Source organism: Salarias fasciatus, chromosome 14, assembly GCF_902148845.1.
Source record: "Salarias fasciatus chromosome 14, fSalaFa1.1, whole genome shotgun sequence".
Lineage (NCBI taxonomy): Eukaryota > Metazoa > Chordata > Actinopteri > Blenniiformes > Blenniidae > Salarias > Salarias fasciatus.
In genome coordinates this window covers 7,475,788-7,501,331 of record NC_043758.1, presented here as the reverse complement: position 1 = coordinate 7,501,331, position 25,544 = coordinate 7,475,788, and the positions used below count along the sequence as shown (strand labels likewise).

General features: G+C 38.8%; 1 protein-coding gene across 5 annotated transcripts in view; it reads left to right on the top strand.

Moving 5' to 3' along the window:
• gria4a (glutamate receptor, ionotropic, AMPA 4a) overlaps positions 1-25,544 on the top strand; it is a 127,448-nt gene that overhangs the window by 94,677 nt on the left and 7,227 nt on the right. For 3 of the 5 annotated variants that reach the window (XM_030109466.1, XM_030109462.1, XM_030109463.1), the window contains exons 15-16: positions 20,980-21,227; positions 24,635-24,749. In XM_030109466.1, coding sequence (XP_029965326.1) covers positions 20,980-21,227; positions 24,635-24,749 — 363 coding nt within the window. The remainder of the gene's footprint in view (positions 1-20,979; positions 21,228-24,634; positions 24,750-25,544) is intronic. The other 2 variants (XM_030109461.1, XM_030109464.1) reach the window with 1 other exon arrangement.

The following is a 25,544-nucleotide window of genomic DNA, read 5'->3' as shown; positions in this document are numbered from 1 at the left end:
GATGTCTTCAGATGTCTTAAGACAAGTAAGCGTTAGCATCTTACCTTAAAACAAAGTAGTGTATTGGACTGGCGAAGCCCACACACGCACCGTCACATCATTTGATGAGATGAAGCTCCTCTTTACCGCTGCTGAAGGGCGGGTTTGCAGGATGAGGTTTGCAGGATGAGTGCGTGGCAGGTCACCTGTGACATTAGCCTCAACGGTGAGACCAGCTGTCGGATCACGGAAATCCGCTATTTGTCCTTTTACACTTTTTTTCCTCTTTTGATTTCGCATGACTTTTTCTTTCCAAATGCAACATTGTGTATCTAGAAAAGACCATATAATATGTAACATGTAAAGTTTCCCAAAGGCACGGTAAGTAAAATCTTTTTTACGGTCAGCCTGACAGTCATACATTTTGCAGTGTTTTTGCGCAGGAGCACACCGACAGGTTGTTTTTCTGTAATCTAATTTATTAGAAATTAAGATAAATAAACAAAACATTAAGTCAAGAGGATCAGCAATCCTTTTAATGCCTCATGTCTGCTTTATTAATGCCTCAAATCAGGTTTTTAAAATTTATTTAACTTTTTACAGTGCGCATTTGCGCATCGTCACCTCTCACACACACTCCGCACTGCGGTCAAGTGAGCCTACACTTCTTAGCCCGCAGTCAAATGAGCCGCACGTTCACTAGCTGTGCGCAAATACACCGAGCATTACGGTAACAAAGTTCCAAAACCCATTTAAAAAAAAGTGGAGCAGTACGGAACACAGCTCACTGCATGTAATACATTATATATTGATGATTATATATTACTGCACTTCATAAATTATATATTACTTTCATAAACACTATGAAGTATGAGTACTGTGTACTTTTACTCTCATTTGTTGCCAAAGTTCATTAGACATAGTAACACAAGCCATTGTTATCTGACTTTGAAGTGCATTAAAATCCTGTTTTTCAATAAGTAGTCCACGACATCAGTAGTGCTGGACTTAATACATTACAAATTACTTGCACAAGTACTATGAAGTACTATTACTGTGTACTTTTCCTGTAATTTGTCGCCAAAGTTCCCTGTTGTTGTAAATAAAAGCCATTGTCGCCTGACTTTGAAGTGCAATAAAATCCTTTTTTTCGATAAGTAGTCCACAAAATCAGTACTGCTGGACTTAGTACATTACATATTACTTGTGCAATGACTATGAAGTACTTTTACTGTGTACTTTTCCTGTAATTCATTGCCAAAGTTCCCTGTTGATGTGAATAAAAGCCATTTTCGCCTAACTTTGAAGTGCAATAAAATCCTTCTTTTCAATAAGTAGTCCACAAAATCAGTACTGCTGGACTGAGTACATTACATATTACTTGTGCAATGACTATGAAGTACTATTACTGTGTAGTTTTCCTGGAATTCATTGCCAAAGTTCCCTGTTGTTGTAAATAAAAGCCAATTTCGCCCGACTTTGAAGTGCATTAAAATCCTTTTTTTCAATAAGTAGTCCACGAAATCAGTACTGCTGGACTTAATACATTACAAATTACTTGCACAAGTACTATGAAGTACTATTACTGTGTACTTCTCCTGTAATTTGTCGCCAACGTTCCCTGTTGTTGTAAATAAAAGCCAATTTCGCCCGACTTTGAAATGGAATAAAATCCTTTTTTTCAATAAGTAGTTCACAAAATCAGTACTGCTGGACTTAGTACATTACATATTACTTGTGCAATGACTATGAAGTACTTTTACTGTGTACTTTTCCTGGAATTCATTGCCAAAGTCCCCTGTTGTTGTAAATAAAAGCCAATTTCGCCTGACTTTGAAGTGCATTAAAATCCTGTTTTTTAATAAGTAGTCCACGACATCAGTACTGCTGGACTTAATACATTACAAATTACTTGCACAAGTACTATGAAGTACTATTACTGTGTACTTTTCCTGTAATTTGTTGCCAAAGTTCCCTGTTGTTGTAAATGAAAGCCATTGTCGCCTGACTTTGAAGTGCAATAAAATCCTTTTTTTCGATAAGTAGTCCACAAAATCAGTACTGCTGGACTTAGTACATTACATATTACTTGTGCAATGACTATGAAGTACTTTTACTGTGTACTTTTCCTGTAATTCATTGCCAAAGTTCCCTGTTGATGTGAATAAAAGCCATTTTCGCCTAACTTTGAAGTGCAATAAAATCCTTCTTTTCAATAAGTAGTCCACAAAATCAGTACTGCTGGACTGAGTACATTACATATTACTTGTGCAATGACTATGAAGTACTATTACTGTGTAGTTTTCTTGGAATTCATTGCCAAAGTTCCCTGTTGTTGTAAATAAAAGCCAATTTCGCCCGACTTTGAAGTGCATTAAAATCCTTTTTTTCAATAAGTAGTCCATGAAATCAGTACTGCTGGACTTAATACATTACAAATTACTTGCAAAAGTACTATGAAGTACTATTACTGTGTACTTCTCCTGTAATTTGTCGCCAACGTTCCCTGTTGTTGTAAATAAAAGCCAATTTCGCCCGACTTTGAAATGGAATAAAATCCTTTTTTTCAATAAGTAGTTCACAAAATCAGTACTGCTGGACTTAGTACATTACATATTACTTGTGCAATGACTATGAAGTACTTTTACAGTGTACTTTTCCTGGAATTCATTGCCAAAGTCCCCTGTTGTTGTAAATAAAAGCCAATTTCGCCTGACTTTGAAGTGCATTAAAATCCTGTTTTTTAATAAGTAGTCCACGACATCAGTACTGCTGGACTTAATACATTACAAATTACTTGCACAAGTACTATGAAGTACTATTACTGTGTACTTTTCCTGTAATTCATTGCCAAAGTTCCCTGTTGATGTGAATAAAAGCCATTTTCACCTAACTTTGAAGTGCAATAAAATCCTTCTTTGCAATAAGTAGTCCATGAAATCAGTACTGCTGGACTTAGTACATTATATATTACTTGTACAATGACTATGAAGTACTATTACTGTGTAGTTTTCCTGGAATTCAATGCCAAAGTTCCCCGTTGTTGTAAATAAAAGCCAATTTCGCCCGACTTTGAAGTACATTAAAATCCTTTTTTCAATAAGTAGTACACGAAATCAGTACTGCTGGACTTAGTGCATTACACATTACTTGTGCAATGACTATGAAGTACTATTACTGTGTACTTTTCCGGTAATTTGTCGCCAAAGTTCCCTGTTGTTGTAAATAAAAGCCAATTTCGCCCGACTTTGAAGTGCAATAAAATCCTTTTTTTCAATAAGTAGTTCACAAAATCAGTACTGCTGGACTTAACACATTACATATTACTTGTACAAGGACTTTGAAGTATTTTTACTGTGTACTTTTCCTGTAATGTGTCACCAAAGTTCCCTGTAGGTGTGAATAAAAGCTAATTTTGGCCCAAATTTGAAGTGCATTAAAATCCTTTTTTTCAATAAGTAGTCCATGACATCAGTACTGCTGGACTTAATACATTACAAATTACTTGCACAAGTACTATGAAGTACTATTACTGTGTAGTTTTCCTGGAATTCATTGCCAAAGTTCCCTGTTGTAAATAAAAGCCAATTTTGCCTGACTTTGGTGACAAATGACAGGAAAAGTCCACAGTAAAAGTACTTCACAGTACTTGTACAAGTAATATTTAATGTACTAAGTCCAGCAGTACTGATTTTGTGGACTACTTATTAAAAAAAAGGATTTTATTGCACTTCAAAGTCGGGCGAAATTGGCTTTGATTTACAACAACGGGGAACTTTGGTGACACATTACAGGAAAAGTACACAGTAAAAATACTTCAAAGTCCTTGTACAAGTAATATGTAATGTGTTAAGTCCAGCAGTACTGATTTTGTGGACTACTTATCGAAAAAAAGGATATTATTGCACTTCAAAGTCAGGCGACAATGGCTTTCATTTACAACAACAGGGAACTTTGGCAATGAATTCCAGGAAAAGTACACAGTAAAAGTACTTCATAGTCATTGCACAAGTAATATGTAATGTACTAAGTCCAGCAGTACTGATTTTGTGGACTACTTATCGAAAAAAAGGATTTTATTGCACTTCAAAGTCAGGCGACAATGGCTTTCATTTACAACAACAGGGAACTTTGGCGACAAATTACAGGAAAAGTACACAGTAATAGTACTTCATAGTACTTGTGCAAGTAATTTGTAATGTATTAAGTCCAGCAGTACTGATGTCGTGGACTACTTATTGAAAAAAAGGATTTTAATGCACTTCAAAGTTAGGCGAAATTGGCTTTTATTTACAACAACAGGGGACTTTGGCAATGAATTCCAGGAAAAGTACACAGTAAAAGTACTTCATAGTCATTGCACAAGTAATATGTAATGTACTAAGTCCAGCAGTACTGATTTTGTGGACTACTTATCGAAAAAAGGATTTTATTGCACTTCAAAGTCAGACGACAATGGCTTTCATTTACAACAACAGGGAACTTTGGCGACAAATTACAGGAAAAGTACACAGTAACAGTACTTCATAGTACTTGTGCAAGTAATTTGTAATGTATTAAGTCCAGCAGTACTGATTTTGTGGACTACTTATTGAAAAAAAGGATTTTAATGCACTTCAAAGTCAGGCGAAATTGGCTTTTATTTACAACAACAGGGAACTTTGGTAATGAATTACAGGAAAACTACACAGTAATAGTACTTCATAGTCATTGCACAAGTAATATGTAATGTACTAAGTCCAGCAGTACTGATTTCTTTGGCTACTTATTAAAAAAAAGGATTTTATTGCACTTCAAAGTCGGGCGAAATTGGCTTTTATTTACAACAACAGGGAACTTTGGCGACAAATTACAGGAAAAGTACACAGTAATAGTACTTCATAGTACTTGTGCAAGTAATTTGTAATGCATTATGTCCAGCAGTACTGATTTCGTGGACTACTTATTGAAAAAAAGGATTTTAATGCACTTCAAATTCGGGCGAAATTGGCTTTTATTTACAACAACAGGGAACTTTGGCGACAAATTACAGGAAAAGTACACAGTAATAGTACTTCATAGTACTTGTGCAAGTAATTTGTAATGTATTAAGTCCAGCAGTACTGATGTCGTGGACTACTTATTGAAAAAAAGGATTTTAATGCACTTCAAAGTTTGGCGAAATTGGCTTTTATTTACAACAACAGGGGACTTTGGCAATGAATTCCAGGAAAAGTACACAGTAAAAGTACTTCATAGTCATTGCACAAGTAATATGTAATGTACTAAGTCCAGCAGTACTGATTTTGTGGACTACTTATCGAAAAAAAGGATTTTATTGCACTTCAAAGTCAGACGACAATGGCTTTCATTTACAACAACAGGGAACTTTGGCGACAAATTACAGGAAAAGTACACAGTAACAGTACTTCATAGTACTTGTGCAAGTAATTTGTAATGTATGAAGTCCAGCAGTACTGATTTTGTGGACTACTTATTGAAAAAAAGGATTTTAATGCACTTCAAAGTCAGGCGAAATTGGCTTTTATTTACAACAACAGGGAACTTTGGTAATGAATTACAGGAAAACTACACAGTAATAGTACTTCATAGTCATTGCACAAGTAATATGTAATGTACTAAGTCCAGCAGTACTGATTTCTTTGGCTACTTATTAAAAAAAAGGATTTTATTGCACTTCAAAGTCGGGCGAAATTGGCTTTTATTTACAACAACAGGGAACTTTGGCGACAAATTACAGGAAAAGTACACAGTAATAGTACTTCATAGTACTTGTGCAAGTAATTTGTAATGCATTATGTCCAGCAGTACTGATTTCGTGGACTACTTATTGAAAAAAAGGATTTTAATGCACTTCAAATTCGGGCGAAATTGGCTTTTATTTACAACAACAGGGAACTTTGGCGACAAATTACAGGAAAAGTACACAGTAATAGTACTTCATAGTACTTGTGCAAGTAATTTGTAATGTATTAAGTCCAGCAGTACTGATTTTGTGGACTACTTATTGAAAAAAAGGATTTTATTGCACTTCAAAGTTAGGCGAAAATGGCTTTTATTCACATCAACAGGGAACTTTGGCAATGAATTACAGGAAAAGTACACAGTAAAAGTACTTCATAGTCATTGCACAAGTAATATGTAATGTACTAAGTCCAGCAGTACTGATTTTGTGGACTACTTATCGAAAAAAAGGATATTATTGCACTTCAAAGTCAGGCGACAATGGCTTTCATTTACAACAACAGGGAACTTTGGCGACAAATTACAGGAAAAGTACACAGTAATAGTACTTCATAGTACTTGTGCAAGTAATTTGTAATGTATTAAGTCCAGCAGTACTGATGTCGTGGACTACTTATTGAAAAAAAGGATTTTAATGCACTTCAAAGTTAGGCGAAATTGGCTTTTATTTACAACAACAGGGGACTTTGGCAATGAATTCCAGGAAAAGTACACAGTAAAAGTACTTCATAGTCATTGCACAAGTAATATGTAATGTACTAAGTCCAGCAGTACTGATTTTGTGGACTACTTATCGAAAAAAAGGATTTTATTGCACTTCAAAGTCAGACGACAATGGCTTTCATTTACAACAACAGGGAACTTTGGCGACAAATTACAGGAAAAGTACACAGTAACAGTACTTCATAGTACTTGTGCAAGTAATTTGTAATGTATGAAGTCCAGCAGTACTGATTTTGTGGACTACTTATTGAAAAAAAGGATTTTAATGCACTTCAAAGTCAGGCGAAATTGGCTTTTATTTACAACAACAGGGAACTTTGGTAATGAATTACAGGAAAACTACACAGTAATAGTACTTCATAGTCATTGCACAAGTAATATGTAATGTACTAAGTCCAGCAGTACTGATTTCTTTGGCTACTTATTAAAAAAAAGGATTTTATTGCACTTCAAAGTCGGGCGAAATTGGCTTTTATTTACAACAACAGGGAACTTTGGCGACAAATTACAGGAAAAGTACACAGTAATAGTACTTCATAGTACTTGTGCAAGTAATTTGTAATGCATTATGTCCAGCAGTACTGATTTCGTGGACTACTTATTGAAAAAAAGGATTTTAATGCACTTCAAATTCGGGCGAAATTGGCTTTTATTTACAACAACAGGGAACTTTGGCGACAAATTACAGGAAAAGTACACAGTAATAGTACTTCATAGTACTTGTGCAAGTAATTTGTAATGTATTAAGTCCAGCAGTACTGATTTTGTGGACTACTTATTGAAAAAAAGGATTTTATTGCACTTCAAAGTTAGGCGAAAATGGCTTTTATTCACATCAACAGGGAACTTTGGCAATGAATTACAGGAAAAGTACACAGTAAAAGTACTTCATAGTCATTGCACAAGTAATATGTAATGTACTAAGTCCAGCAGTACTGATTTTGTGGACTACTTATCGAAAAAAAGGATATTATTGCACTTCAAAGTCAGGCGACAATGGCTTTCATTTACAACAACAGGGAACTTTGGCGACAAATTACAGGAAAAGTACACAGTAATAGTACTTCATAGTACTTGTGCAAGTAATTTGTAATGTATTAAGTCCAGCAGTACTGATGTCGTGGACTACTTATTGAAAAAAAGGATTTTAATGCACTTCAAATCAGGCGAAATTGGCTTTTATTTACAACAACAGGGAACTTTGGCAATGAATTCCAGGAAAACTACACAGTAATAGTACTTCATACTCATTGCTCAAGTAATATGTAATGTACTATGTCCAGCAGTACTGATTTCTTTGACTACTTATTAAAAAAAAGGATTTTATTGCACTTCAAAGTTTGGCGAAATTGGCTTTTATTTACAACAACAGGGAACTTTGGCGACAAATTACAGGAAAAGTACACAGTAATAGTACTTCATAGTACTTGTGCAAGTAATTTGTAATGCATTATGTCCAGCAGTACTGATTTCGTGGACTACTTATTGAAAAAAAGGATTTTAATGCACTTCAAATTCGGGCGAAATTGGCTTTTATTTACAACAACAGGGAACTTTGGCGACAAATTACAGGAAAAGTACACAGTAATAGTACTTCATAGTACTTGTGCAAGTAATTTGTAATGTATTAAGTCCAGCAGTACTGATGTCGTGGACTACTTATTGAAAAAAAGGATTTTAATGCACTTCAAAGTTAGGCGAAATTGGCTTTTATTTACAACAACAGGGGACTTTGGCAATGAATTCCAGGAAAAGTACACAGTAAAAGTACTTCATAGTCATTGCACAAGTAATATGTAATGTACTAAGTCCAGCAGTACTGATTTTGTGGACTACTTATCGAAAAAAAGGATTTTATTGCACTTCAAAGTCAGACGACAATGGCTTTCATTTACAACAACAGGGAACTTTGGCGACAAATTACAGGAAAAGTACACAGTAACAGTACTTCATAGTACTTGTGCAAGTAATTTGTAATGTATGAAGTCCAGCAGTACTGATTTTGTGGACTACTTATTGAAAAAAAGGATTTTAATGCACTTCAAAGTCAGGCGAAATTGGCTTTTATTTACAACAACAGGGAACTTTGGTAATGAATTACAGGAAAACTACACAGTAATAGTACTTCATAGTCATTGCACAAGTAATATGTAATGTACTAAGTCCAGCAGTACTGATTTCTTTGGCTACTTATTAAAAAAAAGGATTTTATTGCACTTCAAAGTCGGGCGAAATTGGCTTTTATTTACAACAACAGGGAACTTTGGCGACAAATTACAGGAAAAGTACACAGTAATAGTACTTCATAGTACTTGTGCAAGTAATTTGTAATGCATTATGTCCAGCAGTACTGATTTCGTGGACTACTTATTGAAAAAAAGGATTTTAATGCACTTCAAATTCGGGCGAAATTGGCTTTTATTTACAACAACAGGGAACTTTGGCGACAAATTACAGGAAAAGTACACAGTAATAGTACTTCATAGTACTTGTGCAAGTAATTTGTAATGTATTAAGTCCAGCAGTACTGATTTTGTGGACTACTTATTGAAAAAAAGGATTTTATTGCACTTCAAAGTTAGGCGAAAATGGCTTTTATTCACATCAACAGGGAACTTTGGCAATGAATTACAGGAAAAGTACACAGTAAAAGTACTTCATAGTCATTGCACAAGTAATATGTAATGTACTATGTCCAGCAGTACTGATTTTGTGGACTACTTATCGAAAAAAAGGATATTATTGCACTTCAAAGTCAGGCGACAATGGCTTTCATTTACAACAACAGGGAACTTTGGCGACAAATTACAGGAAAAGTACACAGTAATAGTACTTCATAGTACTTGTGCAAGTAATTTGTAATGTATTAAGTCCAGCAGTACTGATGTCGTGGACTACTTATTGAAAAAAAGGATTTTAATGCACTTCAAATCAGGCGAAATTGGCTTTTATTTACAACAACAGGGAACTTTGGCAATGAATTCCAGGAAAACTACACAGTAATAGTACTTCATAGTCATTGCACAAGTAATATGTAATGTACTATGTCCAGCAGTACTGATTTCTTTGACTACTTATTAAAAAAAAGGATTTTATTGCACTTCAAAGTTTGGCGAAATTGGCTTTTATTTACAACAACAGGGAACTTTGGCGACAAATTACAGGAAAAGTACACAGTAATAGTACTTCATAGTACTTGTGCAAGTAATTTGTAATGTATTAAGTCCAGCACTACTGATGTCGTGGACTACTTATTGAAAAACAGGATTTTAATGCACTTCAAAGTCAGATAACAATGGCTTGTGTTACTATGTCTAATGAACTTTGGCAACAAATGAGAGTAAAAGTACACAGTACTCATACTTCATAGTGTTTATGAAAGTAATATATAATTTATGAAGTGCAGTAATATATAATCATCAATATATAATGTATTACATGCAGTGAGCTGTGTTCCGTACTGCTCCACTTTTTTTTAAATGGGTTTTGGAACGGTGTTACCGTAATGCTCGGTGTATTTGCGCACAGCTAGTGAACGTGCGGCTCATTTGACTGCGGGCTAAGAAGTGTAGGCTCACTTGACCGCAGTCACTCCGCGCACTCATTTCCCTGATAAACACGCACACACAGACCAACACACACAAAATAGTTGTATTATTAACCGTCAATAATAATCAAGAACATTAAAATTAGTAAAATAAGTCTCCCCAGCTGTGCATCAGGACGGACACCTTCCCACACGGTCATTCCTCACCCTGCTCTTTTGATTCTGGGACTGCAGGCTTGACAGGGCAACGGTATTTATTAAGAAAATATGTTCGTTCTAAAATTAATTTCTGGAAACGAGAAATACATGGTTTGCTGTACTTTGATGGAGGATATAATATTTTACCTGAATCTGTAATTGGCACCTGGAGACACTGCAGTGCTCCTGCTGTCAACTGTCCTGTTCACTGTTGTTGAGATTTATTACATTAATCTATTTATTTTTTACACCATTTTATGTTATTATTATTTAGTTGTAAACTGACAGTAGCCTACAGTAATTCTCTATACCTGGAGGTGACGCGTGAGCGCTTCCATGCGCCGCTGCAGGTTCTGCTGGACTGGACAGCAGCTGGAGGTCGGTCGGGTATTTTTGGGGCAGGATTACATTGTTTTCGCTGTTTGGTCCGCAGCTGTTCTGACTCTGATTCAGGACTTTCCTCCTCTTCACTCCAGTCAAGATCGCTGATGTCCGACACGTCTCCGCCATCCGATTCCCCCTCACTTCCCTCTTGTATCATTGCTAAAGCTTCTTCCACCTTCATTATGCCTCTTTTTATTGTCTTTCTTTTAGGATTTGGCTGATATTTTTGGCCGTCTGTCCGGTTGTCTGCTGTCAGAGCTAGCTCCCTGTTCAGATGCGCGCATGAACCAAAACAAATCAGTCCAGAAAAAAAGCCCCGCAAAGTGGTGTTTTTTTTTTTTTTTTTTTTTTGCCTTTGGAGGTATAAATGCTTTGTAATATTATGTGTGTCATTGTTAGGACCTTATTTGCTTCAGAAAAACATACAAGTAACTAACAACTAATTTAGGAGCGGACAGGGGAATTATTTTTTAACAAATTTATTTCAATTATAAAAACCCAAAGGGTCTGTCAGACCATCTTGGCTGTTCTGGGGTTATCACTGATGTCCAGCCAGCTGGTGAAGTCCCCCATCGCTCCTGGCATCCCAGTGTCCAGGCTGTCAGCTCTGAGCACCATATTTCCCCCTAAAAAGGTGCACCACATTATAAGGTGCACTGTTGGATTTTGAGAGTTAGAGGCTTTCATGTGTGCCTTATAGAGCGGAAAATACGGTAGACTATCTTTCATAATTGTTGATGGAGAAAATAGAAAGCCTTTTTATTGCTCACAGACTGCTTTGCTTTTGTGCCTCTGAAGTGCGCAATGAGGAGGACTCTGATGAGGACAATGAGATGCATGACTATGCCAATGAAGAGGATGCAGATGAAGACATGCCCCATCCAGACGAAGACATCATGGACACTGAGGAAGCTCCTGAGCCAGAAGATGATGCTGAAAATGAAATGGTAGGCTAATAATCAGACGTGTGGACTGGAGTCACAACTTACAATTTTGATACATTGTGATAATGCATGGCTTTTTACTGTATGCGGTCTTTGGACTGTGCAATCGATGGTTACACTACTCACAAAATTAGTATATGATAAGAAAATAGCACAACAATGCATGATTTCCACATTAATTATTGCTGAAATGTTTATTGAGAGATGTGTCATATGCTTTTGTATGCTTGCTTATACCTTGCCTCTGCAGGTGGATCTATATCCATTCAGTTCCTTCACTGAGGCAGCCCTGAGCCTGTTTTTTGAAACCTCTGGCATTTCAGAGAGTAATTTCTCCAGTTTACTAGAAATCCTGTCACACGACAGTTTCAAGAAGGAGGATGTACCACCAAATGTCAGTGTTTTCAAGGTAGGCAAAGCAAAGTTAGATACCAGGGCGTTTTAGCATCAGCTTTACATTGGGCACTCACATAGGGTCCCGTCAATGACTGCAAGTAAAAAAATAGGCCCTTTTTAAGATACTGTATTCATGTAATTTGACTGTTTTCCCCATTTCAGAAAATCAGGAAAACCCTACCAATGGTGCCTATTAGTGTTCATGGTGATGAGTCTCATTTCTTCCACTTTGATATGGAGAAGGCAGTTGACAACATCTTAAAAAACAATATGCACATGGCCAAAATGACATTTGTGCCAGTGACTGACTGCCACAGGGATGCCTTCAATTCAAGGCTCTTTCATCAGAGCAAGCTCTTTTGCATACAGTCTGTCAAGACAAATGTGGGCAAGGTAATTTCTAACTTTTTAAAAAGCCCTCATCCAAATGAGATGCAGGTCATCATCTTATGTAGGCTTATTTACTATTTTTTTCCAGGTAACTGCACTTGACGTCATCAGCATTAACACCAACCGGAGAGCACAACTTGCAAGAGTAGAGTCCATTGCTTTTGATAGCTCTAAAAGGAACCTGGTCCTCAGGTGCAGGCTGCTGTTCCGTGGCCTGGAGATGAGAAATCATCAGCACTATCACCATATAACACCAGTTAAAGAACAAACTTTCATCTCTGATGCCATTGAGTCCATTACACTAAATGCTGTGGTGAGAAAAATGCCACAGATCCAACAGTACACTGGCCACTACTTGTACAGCCACCACTCTGCCACAGCTTTTGCAGAGCCAAGCAGCAGGTTCATCAGAGATGCTTCAACTCTCCCTCCTCACTGCAGTGAGGGACAACAACAACGAGACCTCCCCACAGGTACAGTAGAACTTTTCATGGTCAGTGAATAATATGGATAACATGTTCAATCAAAAGAGTAAGACTGATGTAACTAAGATGAATATGCCTAATTGTTGTTTTCTTTAAGGAGTACCAGTGCTCCCGCTGTACATCCATTTGTATTTTGATGGGTTTGGGCTGTACGAGGGGGGACCCAAAAGTTTACGGACTGATTCTATTAATAAAAAAATACAATGAATTTCCGACTTTGGCCGCTAGATGTCGCTACAGGATAGCCTCATGCATAACTGTGCCAGGTTTGGTCTTCCCCCGTGATGCGGTCAGCTGACAGTCACTGTTTATGTTGACAGAGTTACACCCCGCTCTTCGATTTTTCAAGATGGCGGATATCCACGGATATGCGCTCTGTCAAAACATTTTGTTTTTTATTGGGAAAACAGCGGCAGAAACACTCACCATGTTGCAGACATTCTTTAAGAAGGATTCTTAGGGTGTCTGAGTGGTTTGGGCCCTTTAAGAGTGATCGGATTACATCACGAAGACCAGGCACGCAGAGGACAACAATCCACTTCCAGAACAGAGGAAAACGTCACAAAAACTGAAGAAGACGTCCTGGTAGGTCCACGCAGGACTTTTGATGGCATTGCAGAACTGATGGGAGTATTGTAGAGATCCAGACAGATGATCCTCAGGCGGTTATTAGAAGCAGTGAGACGAAGGCTCCCGGAAATGGCCGCATCATAGCAGACAGCAGACCACAGGACGCCCCGTTACGCACAGAAATAGCACCAAATGTTGTGCGTAAAGCATATTTTTGGACTAAAACCGTGACCAGCCAGCCTCCCCACCGCCATATTCACCTGATCTGGCCCCAGACGACTGCTTTTTGTTGTCAAAGATGAAACTGGAGCGGCAGCGGAAAGGTAAGACAGGCATACAGGCGGGGGAGGGAAAATCGAAGTTCTATCTTTCCGGCACAGTTACGCACGGTCATGGCGACTCTTCTGAACAGTGAAAATCTCGGGTGCAGCGTTGTATTCAAGCCTAAGGAGAGTATTTTGAAGGTGACAGTTTCAAATAATTGCGAAGATTAAAAAATAAAAAGTTATAACTACAGTCCGGGAACTTTTGGGTCCACCCTCGTACAGGCGGAAGTACCATTCCACCAATGGGATGTACTTTTCCCTGGGTAATTTGCCTCGTTCTGAGGGGGCAAAAAGGCAACACATGGGAATCATAGGCCTCGGAGAACCAGGTAGCATAGTCACTATATTTAGATAGCTAATTGTTTAAATCATGGCATTAATATAGGATTTGATACAGTTTATCTTATTTCCAAATCAGGAACATCGTTTCAGCAGTGTATGGATGCCATTACACCATACATAAGGATCTCACCATAGGAATTGGTGAGATCAATGCAGACATGCCCCAGGCAAACCACTGTGCTAACTGTTTGTCATCCACTGCAAACAAAAGGTTAGATTCATTATTACTTCACAAGCTATTTGATTTTATTGCTTTTTTGTGCAAAATATTAAAGATGTATTCCTAATCCCTCATACTGTGCCCTCTCTTAGATGTAGATTTTGCACGGTTGACAAGGCTGACCTCTTCAGTCCACTGGTTGCCAGTGAAGCACCCCGCAGGACAAAGGCTAACACAAACAACATTATCACTGCCATGTCTGAAATGGGTGTTGTGGAGAGAAAACAACATGAAACAGAGACTGGGACTCTGTATAGCCCAAACAACCAGCTGTTCTCCGATAGCATTGTTGTTGAACCACACATTCAGGTAATTGTTTTAATGTATCTGTAGCCACAAAGAAGCTCCGAGCAACCATCCTAATGGACTGAACATGTCCTGCTCTACCTTGCGTTGAAAGGATTGAAATAGTAAGCATGTGTGACAGAAACCATTTAAAAATAATACAACAGTTTGCCTTGTATTTTGTTTCAGACAAGGATCGATCACTTCCACCTCGATGCTCTTGGTGTTGGAAGATTACAAATAAGTCTCATTTGGGGCAACATGAAGACACAAGTCCAACAGTTCATTAGTGATCTCATTGTTGCAATTGAGAGACCTCATTGGCTCAAGCAGGTAATAAAGTTATATAGATATCCATTGCATTTACTCACTGACAGTCCAGCCAAAGATGATGCTTCTGCATGTTCATTTTAAATAGATATATTCCTAATAGCTTTTTGTGCTATGCGTAGATTACATCAATTACACAACACATTATTCTTTCAGCTCCCAGATCTTCACCACTTGGCATGTGCCACTGGCTGTGAGGTGCTCCATCTTATTCAAATGTGGACCATAGTGACAAGAGATGTTTTGTGTTGCCCTGAGGCATTTACAGCAGCCTCTGCTGAATACATAGGCCACAACAACTGCCACCTTGTCACCAAAGCCAACATCTTGCTGAGTGGCTACTTGTCTTCAGTTCGATCAGCAAGTCTAACTGACGAGGAGGCAAGGCAACTCCAGGTTCAGATATGTGACCATCACAGACTATTTGAGAGGGTAATTTTGTACAACCATGTTATTTTTTCTTCAATGCTACTGTATGTTTAGACATTTACAAACTTTTTGTTTTGTTAAGATATGGAAGGCAGAGGTGGCAAACCGGGCCAACATCCATTGTGGCTATCATACTTGGGAGCAAATAGATATGCTGGGCCACCCCATGATTGGTGACTGCAACCGCTTTGAGCGATACCACCACAGGATCAAGGATATGGGTAAGTAAATTTCCGAGACATTTTATTTGCTAGGCCCCACACATGCTTGAAGCTCACTGTTTTGATATGCATGTTGTACTTCAGTTATCGCTCACAAGAATGGCGTCAGTATCGAGAAAACAATGGTGAAGAGGGTTGCAGTGCTGGATGCCCTTTGCACATTGTCAACACCAAATGATGAAGAAGCAGACAATGCTTGTGTCCATGGGCTTCCAGGCTACGCCCCTGTTTACAGGCCATCAGGATCAGTCACACTGATATCTGCTGCTGAACTTCAACAAAGACGTGGGCTTGGTAGGATAATCTATTTCAAAATATATTACTAAAATATATTACTGAAATAACTATATTGCTTGTTAACCCCTTGGGTCTCTGGGTTTCGCTATATTTAAGTGAGAGAAAACATTTTTGGTGAGGAAACTTGATCAGGGTTCCCACACATCCTGGAGAACCTTGAAAATCTTAAAAATTATTGGCCAATTTTCCAGTTATGAAAAACCTATGGAAAATGAAGAAAAAAGTAAAATGTCAATGAAAAACTTGAATTGTCCTGGAAAATTATTTGTCTTCCTTCTACCTTGTTAGTGAACAAATTTAAACAGAAGAAACAAAATAAAAATGTACTTGGTAACTAATGCACACTTAGCCATAAGATATGAGTTGATGAAATAATGCAAGTTAAGGAATAAAACATAAAAACACACAACAATGGTGACAAAAAGAAATAATAAATATGACAAAATAAAAGTTAGGCTTCTCAAACAGTAAGCAACAAAAAAATATATAAAAAGCAGATTAAATAAAGATTAAAATATATGTGTAAACCATAAACTTAGAATAGCTAGACAATATATAAAGCCATCTAGCAGACAATTTTCATGCCTGAGAGTTTAAGTTCAATATGATACTGTGGCGCTAGAGATATTGGCCATCATCTTTTAATCTTGTTTTTTTGATGGTTAGATTGACCTGAGAATTGCCCACAACCTTTGTTGTAACTTTAGTTGGTTATTCGACACTGGAAAACGTCCTGGAAAAGTCCTGGAAAATGATTTATCGAAAAGAGTGGGAACCCTATTTATTCTACATTAATTAAAAAATGTGATCATAAAAATTTAAATGGTCGAAAACACACTGTAGGCAAATTTACTACCCCTTTGTCCTGTTTATTTAAAAGTCACACATTTACCTGCTGTAAAAATGTATCAAATATTTATTTTTTTAAAACATTTTTTCCCCATATCTCTTTCTCAGGTTCAGTCCTGATCAAAACTAACGTTTCTATTTTAAATTGTCGATTTTAACAATTTAAATGCAAATTTTGTAGGTGGTTCCACGGCAGTGTAATGGCTGCATTTTAAAAAATGTGGTTATTATGGGAGTCAGTAGGCAGTAAAACTTAAAATCTGATGCTGCGCAAAATATAATAAAGCACCAAAGCCTGTTTTTTTTTAACTAATCTTTGACATATCCAAGAGTGTGATAGCACGTAAAAAATATCCATCCTTTGATTTATTTATTATTTATTTATTATTTTGAAAAACTGTCATTTTGTGTGTTTTTTTCCCACCAAATCAATATGGAATGGGCATTTGAAAGGTTCAAATCCATAATCTTTTGAAAGTATTCATTATTTTTTTTTATCAGGGATGAGCTTGAGGAAAAGAAAGAAATGAAATATTTTTCTGATACGTTTTACATCAGGTAAGGTTGTGGGTTGTTAACAGCCAACACAGGAAAAAGGGTGGTAAAAATTAAAATCTGATGAGGTGCAAAAGAAAAAGCACTAAAGTCAATGTTATTGTAAAAAAATCTCCAGCCTCTGATCGTTTTTTTTAAATTGAAAATCAGTCACTTTAAATTGATAACCATTTTTTTTTTCACCAAATCAGTTGCATCTCTTATAAAAAAGGAATTTCAATGGTTAAAATCCAAAATGTTTAAGATTTTTAAATGGGCTGAGCTAGATGCAGAGATCTGAGTAAAAACAAATTAAAAAACATAATGGGTTATGTTTTTACAACACCTCAAACTGTGGCTTTTAAAAAGCCAAAACAGGACTTATGGATGTGTTTTAACACTGTAGTCAAGGGTTAACATATTCCTGCATGTTAGTTCAACCAACAATGTCTAAAATGATGGTAACAACATTCTTTATTTTATTCTAACTTATTTCTTTACAGGGTTACAGCTTGGAAACCAAATGCCAGAACTATGCCATCTGAAAGTGGCAAAAATGATGCGGCAGCCGGACCTCATGGAGAGGATGGAGGATAGAGTCCTGGCAGGGGAACAGATCTTCCTTGGACCCAAGGTATGATCCCTGTAGTTGATCATTCTCAGTCAAGTACAGACAATGCATATTAATAAATCAGTACAATATTTTTGTATGGAAGCATTTTTTTGCATCATATGCTGTTATTTCCTAGGTTTGGATACGGGGGAAGCCTGTCATCACCGTCATTGACAACCCTCTTTCTGGGCAACCGGAGAGATGCACGAAACACCAGAGTGTTACACTGTCCCCACAAAAATACAAGTATGTTATCTATGTGTTTAATAGTGGAAGCAATGTATTTAATTGAGAAACCTGTATTCAGTGCATTATAGCACTGCATTTCTACCAACAACACAATAGGATTGCATAGCATTTCCCAGATGCTGTGCATCCTAGATTAGGACCTTAGATATTTATCTAAAGAGGTGGAATACCCCTTTTATAATTCATCTTTTTAGCAAACCAAAGTGTGTTTAACATGTATTGTTTCATTTGCAGATTTGATATAAAGTCTATAAAAGTTGGCTCATTTGTGGAGACAGCCCCCCTCAACCAAACCCATGTGAGTGACAGGCAACCAGTGAAAATCACCGCCATATGGGCTACCATCTCAGGTAAAGTAGTTAAAAGATCTTTAATGAAATATGTAAGGAAGATTACAGAGGAACTAAGTTGTGTGTGGGGGCGGGGGGCGGGGGGGGTTGGGGGGGGGGGGGGGGGGGGGGTTTAGCGGTGAACAAAGCCGAATGATCGGCCGTCAGAGCAGCACAGACCAGTGCTCACACGGAGTGTCGGATGCCCCTTATACGGCCACGGCGCCCTCCCCCCGTACGTGGCGCCCTGGGCGGCCGCCTAGTTCGCCTATGCCTAGAGCCGGCCCTGCTTGATGCTATTGTGTTAGGTTAAATATTGTAGTTAAACATATTGATGTAACCCATAGCTAAATGCATGACGTTTTTTTCCCCAGATAATCCACTGGTCCTGTTTGAGGGCACCATCTTCCTGCCTCAACACAGAGAAGATCCCCTGACAGGCTGCAAAGAATACCAAGAAGGAGGGAAACTACTCTTCCCAACGGCAGTCATCACTGACACCCTCATGTTCCTCCACCACAAATGCTTCTGGGAACCAAATCGACAGCTAGGAATCGGGACAAAGTCCACTGCCACCAATGAACAGTACTGTCAAATAGTTGACAAAAAAATCATCCACAATTCCAGGAACAAACAATACCTGATGAACACATTCCTTCACTCTCATATAGAGTAAACACTCAATCAGTTCTTTGTGCTGCCAAAGCCTTGGACTGGTACCAGTCCAAAATACAGATGTTTTTGTTGTGCCTGAATGAAGCAGTCTTTAATGTGTACAATGTGATTTTGAGATGTATGCCCTATATGATAGGGGCTGGAACGATAGGGGGTGGAAGGATACCAATATAAATATAATCAGTTTGTAAACATAATCATTCTGTAAATACTATGTTTTCCTATTAAATGCTGAGTATGTCATGCAATTTTTCATTCTTTTTTGACATTAGTAATGAAAGTTTAACTGAAATAAAAGATAAAATGTTAAAGTCAACTGACGGAAAAGGAATAGTGAAAAGGGATACCTTAAAGGGATAGTTTTTTTGAAGTGGGTTTGTATGAGCTCCATATGGCCGCAAAATACATTAGATGCAGTAGAAAGTTTAGTTTTGTCCGCTGCATCTAATAGACTAAGTGGCTGTATGGAGCTCATACAGGAGGTTCCTTGTTTCCTGTCTTTCAAGATAGGACGAGCTGATTAATGCAGGTGTGTTTGACCTCTGTAACAACTTCAGACACACCTGCATTAATCAGCTCATCCTATCATGAAAGACAGGAAACGAGCCTCCTGAAGTTCAGGGAGTGGTTGAGTTGTGCATAGAGCCTACAAGACATCTTGAGACAGTAATATTTCTAAGACATCTTGAGACATCTTAAGACATCTTCATATTTCCAAGACATCTTAAGACATCTCAAGACATCTTAAGACATCTTAAGACCCATGTCTATAGACGCGTCTTATAGACACGTCTTGACTTACCAAGACATCTCAAGACATCTCAACAAATGCGTCTTATGACACGTCTTAAGACATCTTGAGACCCTTTGATGGCTCGGTATGTACACATAGTTCACACACAAACACAGAGAGAAATCAGTTTGCACTGACACTTAGCTACACACACACACACACACACACACACACACACACACACACACGCACTTCTGAAGGGTATATAGGCAATGCATTGTACCATTTCACACAGATGTCCTCTGAAAAGCACTTCCGAATTCCTAACTGCGCAGCCGATTAGCATGCCGCCATTCCCGTCTTAAACTCATTTAAAGTAAGATTGATGCTTGACTCGTCAAGGGAGACATAGTGTTACATTTTAAATGTGGTTATAAATGTCATTATATGCCAGAGGATCAAAATGGAAGATGGAAGACACAGCTCTCAATCAGCGGCACAGTTTTGTTCAAGGACTCTCCCAGCGAAAATCTGCTGCAGCATTTTGCTTCACATAATAAGAAAGTGCGGCCATAAATGAAATGCTGTAAGAAACACATTTAACAAGGTCCCAACACAGTGCACTATCGCAATCCAAACCCTACACTACAGTTTTTTTGTGTTTATTTGTGATTTGTTTTTCTTTTATATTTCCTCAACTCTTGGGTTCACATCTCCGTTGTCTTTTCTTTCTGTCTCCATAAAAAACAGCATGTTGATTTGAATAATTCAGTCTGTTTTCAAGGAAAGCTGCTAATGCTTCAGGCATCAGCGCGATGTGTAAAAGAAACTTCGCTACATCGTTTTTTTTTTCTTCATTGTAATCTTTTTCCAATGTTTTCTTCTTCTACGAAGCTGTATTCAGCTGCACGATGTGATAACCATTACCAGGGGGTAAAAAAAAAAAAAAACTTATCTGGATCAGAGGTTTTGAAGATGAGGGAAATTGACCCTCCACCCCATAAAGCTGAAAAATGGTTGATCGTTATTTTGTTTTCTTGATTTGTCTTAAAAATAAGTAAACAAGAGACCAGTGAATCCCTGACCCCCAGATCCCCCCCCCCCCCCCCCAAAAAAAAAAACCTCCTTCCCAGTTCTATCTTAATCAACTTTTGCTTTCTCCTTTCACCCCCTCCCTCCACACCAGAGGTCCAAAATAGCCGTATATGAGAAGATGTGGTCTTACATGAAGTCCGCCGAGCCGACGGTGTTCACCAAAACCACAGCGGAGGGCGTGGCGAGGGTCCGCAAGTCCAAGGGGAAGTACGCCTTCCTGCTGGAGTCCACCATGAACGAATACACGGAGCAGCGCAAGCCCTGTGACACCATGAAAGTTGGGGGGAACCTGGACTCCAAAGGATATGGCATTGCCACACCGAAAGGCTCACAGTTAAGGTGGGTGGAATAGTGTAACAATAGGAAGCAGTAGCGATGCTGATACTGTACTATTGCTGCGATATTCCACCTACCCTGCTGTGTCTTTTATTCTACTCTTAGATCAAAGTATCACTGCTGTCAGGTGAAAGGAAATGAACAATTAAAACTGAAATGTTTACATTTTATTAGGATATTTGATGCTGCAAAATATCATGGGTTCTATAAATTGGCTGTACATTTTAGTGAGCATTTTATGTGACATTTTAATAACAAAAAAAAAAAAAAAAGCAGTCTTTTTTTTCACCCAGCAGCAGTGACAGAGATAAATGTGTTGAATGGAACGTGTCTGTTTCATCATACTTTGCTTAATTGCTTGCTCTCTGTCTCTTTCTGGCTTGCTTTCACTGTTTGCTTTTTATGTGTTATCGTATTGCTGATTTCTTTTGCTGGAATTTCCTGATCTCTTTCCTGCGAGCTTCATCAGAGCACGTCGGCTTCATTTGTCTGTCTCCGTCTCTTCATTCACGCCCCTCCTTACGATTGTGTCCTCCCTTTTTTTTTTTTTTTTTTTTGTCATACATCCACTCACTTTTTCTCTCCGCAGGGCCACCTTCAAGGTAACACTGTTCATTTGTCTCTTGTCCTGTCCTTTTGTTTAATGATGATGATGATGATGATGATAATGATGATGATGATGATGATGATGATAGAAGTGATTTTTATACTTGTTTTTACCACGAGGAGGGGCAGCACCGCAGACTGTAGCCCTGACATTCAGAGCCACGGGGGGGAATTTATAGAGAAACAGGGAAAACAAGTGAGAAACAGGAGGCAGAGGGGCCTGGCCAATGGGGGGACAAAAACAATATAAAAATATCACACATCCAAATAATTGAATAAAACTGTCATAAGCACATTCTTTCTCTTCATTTGAAATTGGTAGACGATTCAGTGATGTAAAATTGTAACCTAAATAACAGATTAGTCTGTCGTTTGATTTTAATAATGTGTTAACCTGAGAAAAGACGATCTAAGATGGAGGAAATGATGAATTCACCCTGAAGTTATGAAACCGGTCATTTTCTGTTGTTTTTCCCTCAGCAGACACATGCTCACTGGCTTGTTAACTTACAGTAACAGTCAAAATAGTTTTCATTGAAATATGCTCACCGTGCACATTATCTCCTTTCCAGGTGACTGTGACAGCAGCCCAGAGACGCTTTGTCTTCTCAACGTGACAAGTGTCTACTGAGGGAAAATAATTGACTAAATTCTGCAAAGTTGGACCACTTGCTCTCTCTTCTCTCATTCCATCTCTCTAAGTCAGCGTTTCCAAGTTGCCACATGAAAGGCAACACAAATACAACAGACCAGCCTCACATCCTGTCCTATAACTTTCCCCTACACATGGTGCAAAGTTGCTCAAGACCCCACTCACCCTGCAGTCTACCTGTTATGTTCTTTGACAATTAAAAAAATGAAAAAGTTTTTCCGTTTATGGGGGAAAAGTGACAGACAGCATGTGGATAGATTCCTTTTTAAGCCCCCCAAATCACATTCCTGGGACTATCCACGGTTGTCTCTGGCTTCTCTCAATCAGCGGAAACACGGTGGTTTTTCAGATGCACCCGTGTGGCTGTTGTGAGCGTGCACGTCGAGTGCGCTCGCCTCTCCTCCTGGTGCACCAATCACCACGCTAATCTGACTTGGTGATGTTGATAGGACGCATGAGTGCTCCGACCATTAAAATGAATATTGATATTATTGTATGCTCTCTGAAGTGCAGCTATTTTTGACGTGACTGATGATATCTGACTGTTACCCTGATCTGCAGATATGTTTGAACTGTTTTCATTCACACCTCTTCTGTTGATTAAATTAGTCATGACCTGTAGATTAGATCACTCCAGAGGACACTCTCTCTCTCTCTCTCCCTGAATCTCTTGATTGTCATCTCTCAGGAAAGTCATTTTAAACTGTGAACAGGCAGCCATGCCGTGTTTGTTGACTGGGTGTAATTTTTTTTTTTTTTTTAATTCACAGTCTTGAACTGACAAGCTGTCAGACATAAGCCATCCCCTCCCTGCAGTTTGCCATCAGGCTCCGAGATGATTTCTCGATAAGCATATAGACAAAGGGGCGGACTAACCAACAAGCACGCTCTGACTGCGGTGACCTTTTTGTGGAGATCAGCCCAGCTGATTACAGCAACTCACAAACAAAAGCATGGTCAGCGGAGAGGAGGAGGACAGGAACGTCTTTGACAGGCAGTTCTGAACAGCAGCCATGAGCCAGAGAAAGAGACTCGTAAATTTGATTTATAGAATGCAGGCAGGGGACACTTTGACACAGTCTGTCATCCTCTTTCATTGTGCTTTTTGGAAATCGTTCTGTGAAGTTAATACAATAGAAAATAAATGGGTTTCGGTTTATTTATTTATTGAGGTTTTTAAGAGTCTATATATCCAACAAGTGATGTCCAGGGTGGATGAGATCCATTAAAATGTGGCTGCTCTCACTATTGTTGTGTAAATACATCAGAGGGAAGGGGGTCCGTTTGTGATGTGCTGTGCCTCCCTCACCACCTGCTGCAGGTCCTCCTCTGTGTAACTTGGAGAAGCATGAAGTGCAGTGGTAGTTCAGGAGGCTGTCTGTGGCTAACTGCGCAGAGCAGGCCTCCTGTAACTTACCGTGGAGATGCAGTCTCCTCTCCAGGCGGTAGATGTTGACATGTGGACACCAGTGGATTTTAAGCTCTCTGTTTTTGTGTGCAGAATTGTCCAGTGTGCTTCTCAAGAGGACCATCGTGTTCATGGCTCAAACATGAAAACATACTGATCCACAATTTCACAAAGATCCTGATATTGACAAGATAAGAGGGAAGATGAAGGAATTCAATAAATTGATTCACAAATACTTCATGAACACCATCACCATGTATTTGGCCCTGTGTCCCTGTGCTTTTTTTGTAGAGGAAATCTCTTCAGCAGTAGGAGCAAAAGAAGGATTAGGAGCCACGTAACCACACAAACAACTTGTAGAGACTATTAGGGAGGAGAAGGGAGCAGCAGGGAAGGGACAAGAGCACCAATCGGCAGGCTGCATGGATGTGGCTAACTCAATTTACACCTTCAGCCTGACGGAGTAAACACACATCCAACCAAAAAAGAACAAGAGGTGGAAAAGAGTCAGAGAGCAGTCGTAAGAGAGAGAGTGTTGTCTGGAGTGCATCTTTCCCCTTGAAGTCCCCGTTTTACCTTCAACCAACCCCGAATTCTCCTCCCTCTGCTCCCTGTTGTCGTCCTTTCCCCCTTTCGTTTGACCCCCGGCTGTCGTCCCACTCCCCGTCCATCTTGTCCGTTTGTCCCTTCATCCTCTGCTCTGACCAAACTATCTTATCTGTTCCTCCCTTTTTTTACTCAAAGAAACGCGGTCAACCTGGCCGTGCTAAAACTCAACGAGCAGGGCCTGTTGGACAAATTGAAAAACAAGTGGTGGTATGACAAAGGAGAATGTGGCAGCGGGGGAGGGGATTCCAAGGTTAGCCCTCTCTGTCTGCCCCCCCCACCACGAGGCGACGGGGGCCGCTCACCAGCTGAGCAGCTGGCGACGGCCCCCGTCCTGGGAGTGTAACGCATGCATCTGCCCTGGCGAGCAGCCCCGCAGCGTACGGCCGCAGGACGGCAGTGAAACGTCCCTCAGTCAAAAAAAAAAGAAAAAAAAAAAGCATGTCTTTTTTCATGAAATATTAAGACTGAAACTTTTTCTGAAATAATCGATTAGCTGTGATTATTTGACCCTTATCTTCAGCTTCAACTCATAAAATTTCATGTGGAATTATCCCCCCCAAATTTGAAGTTTAATGCTGGTAAATAGTTCAAGAATGTCTCATGATGATTATCTTTTATGATGTGCTCAGCATTGTAATGATAATGTCCATTTAAAAGGACAGCAGTGCAAGGAAAAGGAACAAGGGATGGATAGATGAAAAACTAGAGGGAAACTGCTGTGAAGGCAGGAATATTTGCCCCCTAGTGGCAGCTCTGGGGAGAGGAGAGAGTCAAATAGAGAAACAGAAGCCATAGACTAAAACTTCATCACTACAGAGGAGATGAAACAAGTTTCAGAAAACAAAGAAAGAGCCCAAGTGAAATCGGTGCTCTGTGATTGTTTCAGGTTGGTGTTGACTTCAGGCAGAGGGGATGAATAATTGATAGAGGCAGAACACAATTATAGGATAAAGTTTTCTACATCTTCGGCTTGTATGTCTGATTTCAACAGTTCTGCACAATTCTTTTCTCCGTTCAGTTTTCTTTATCAAATATTTATGATAGT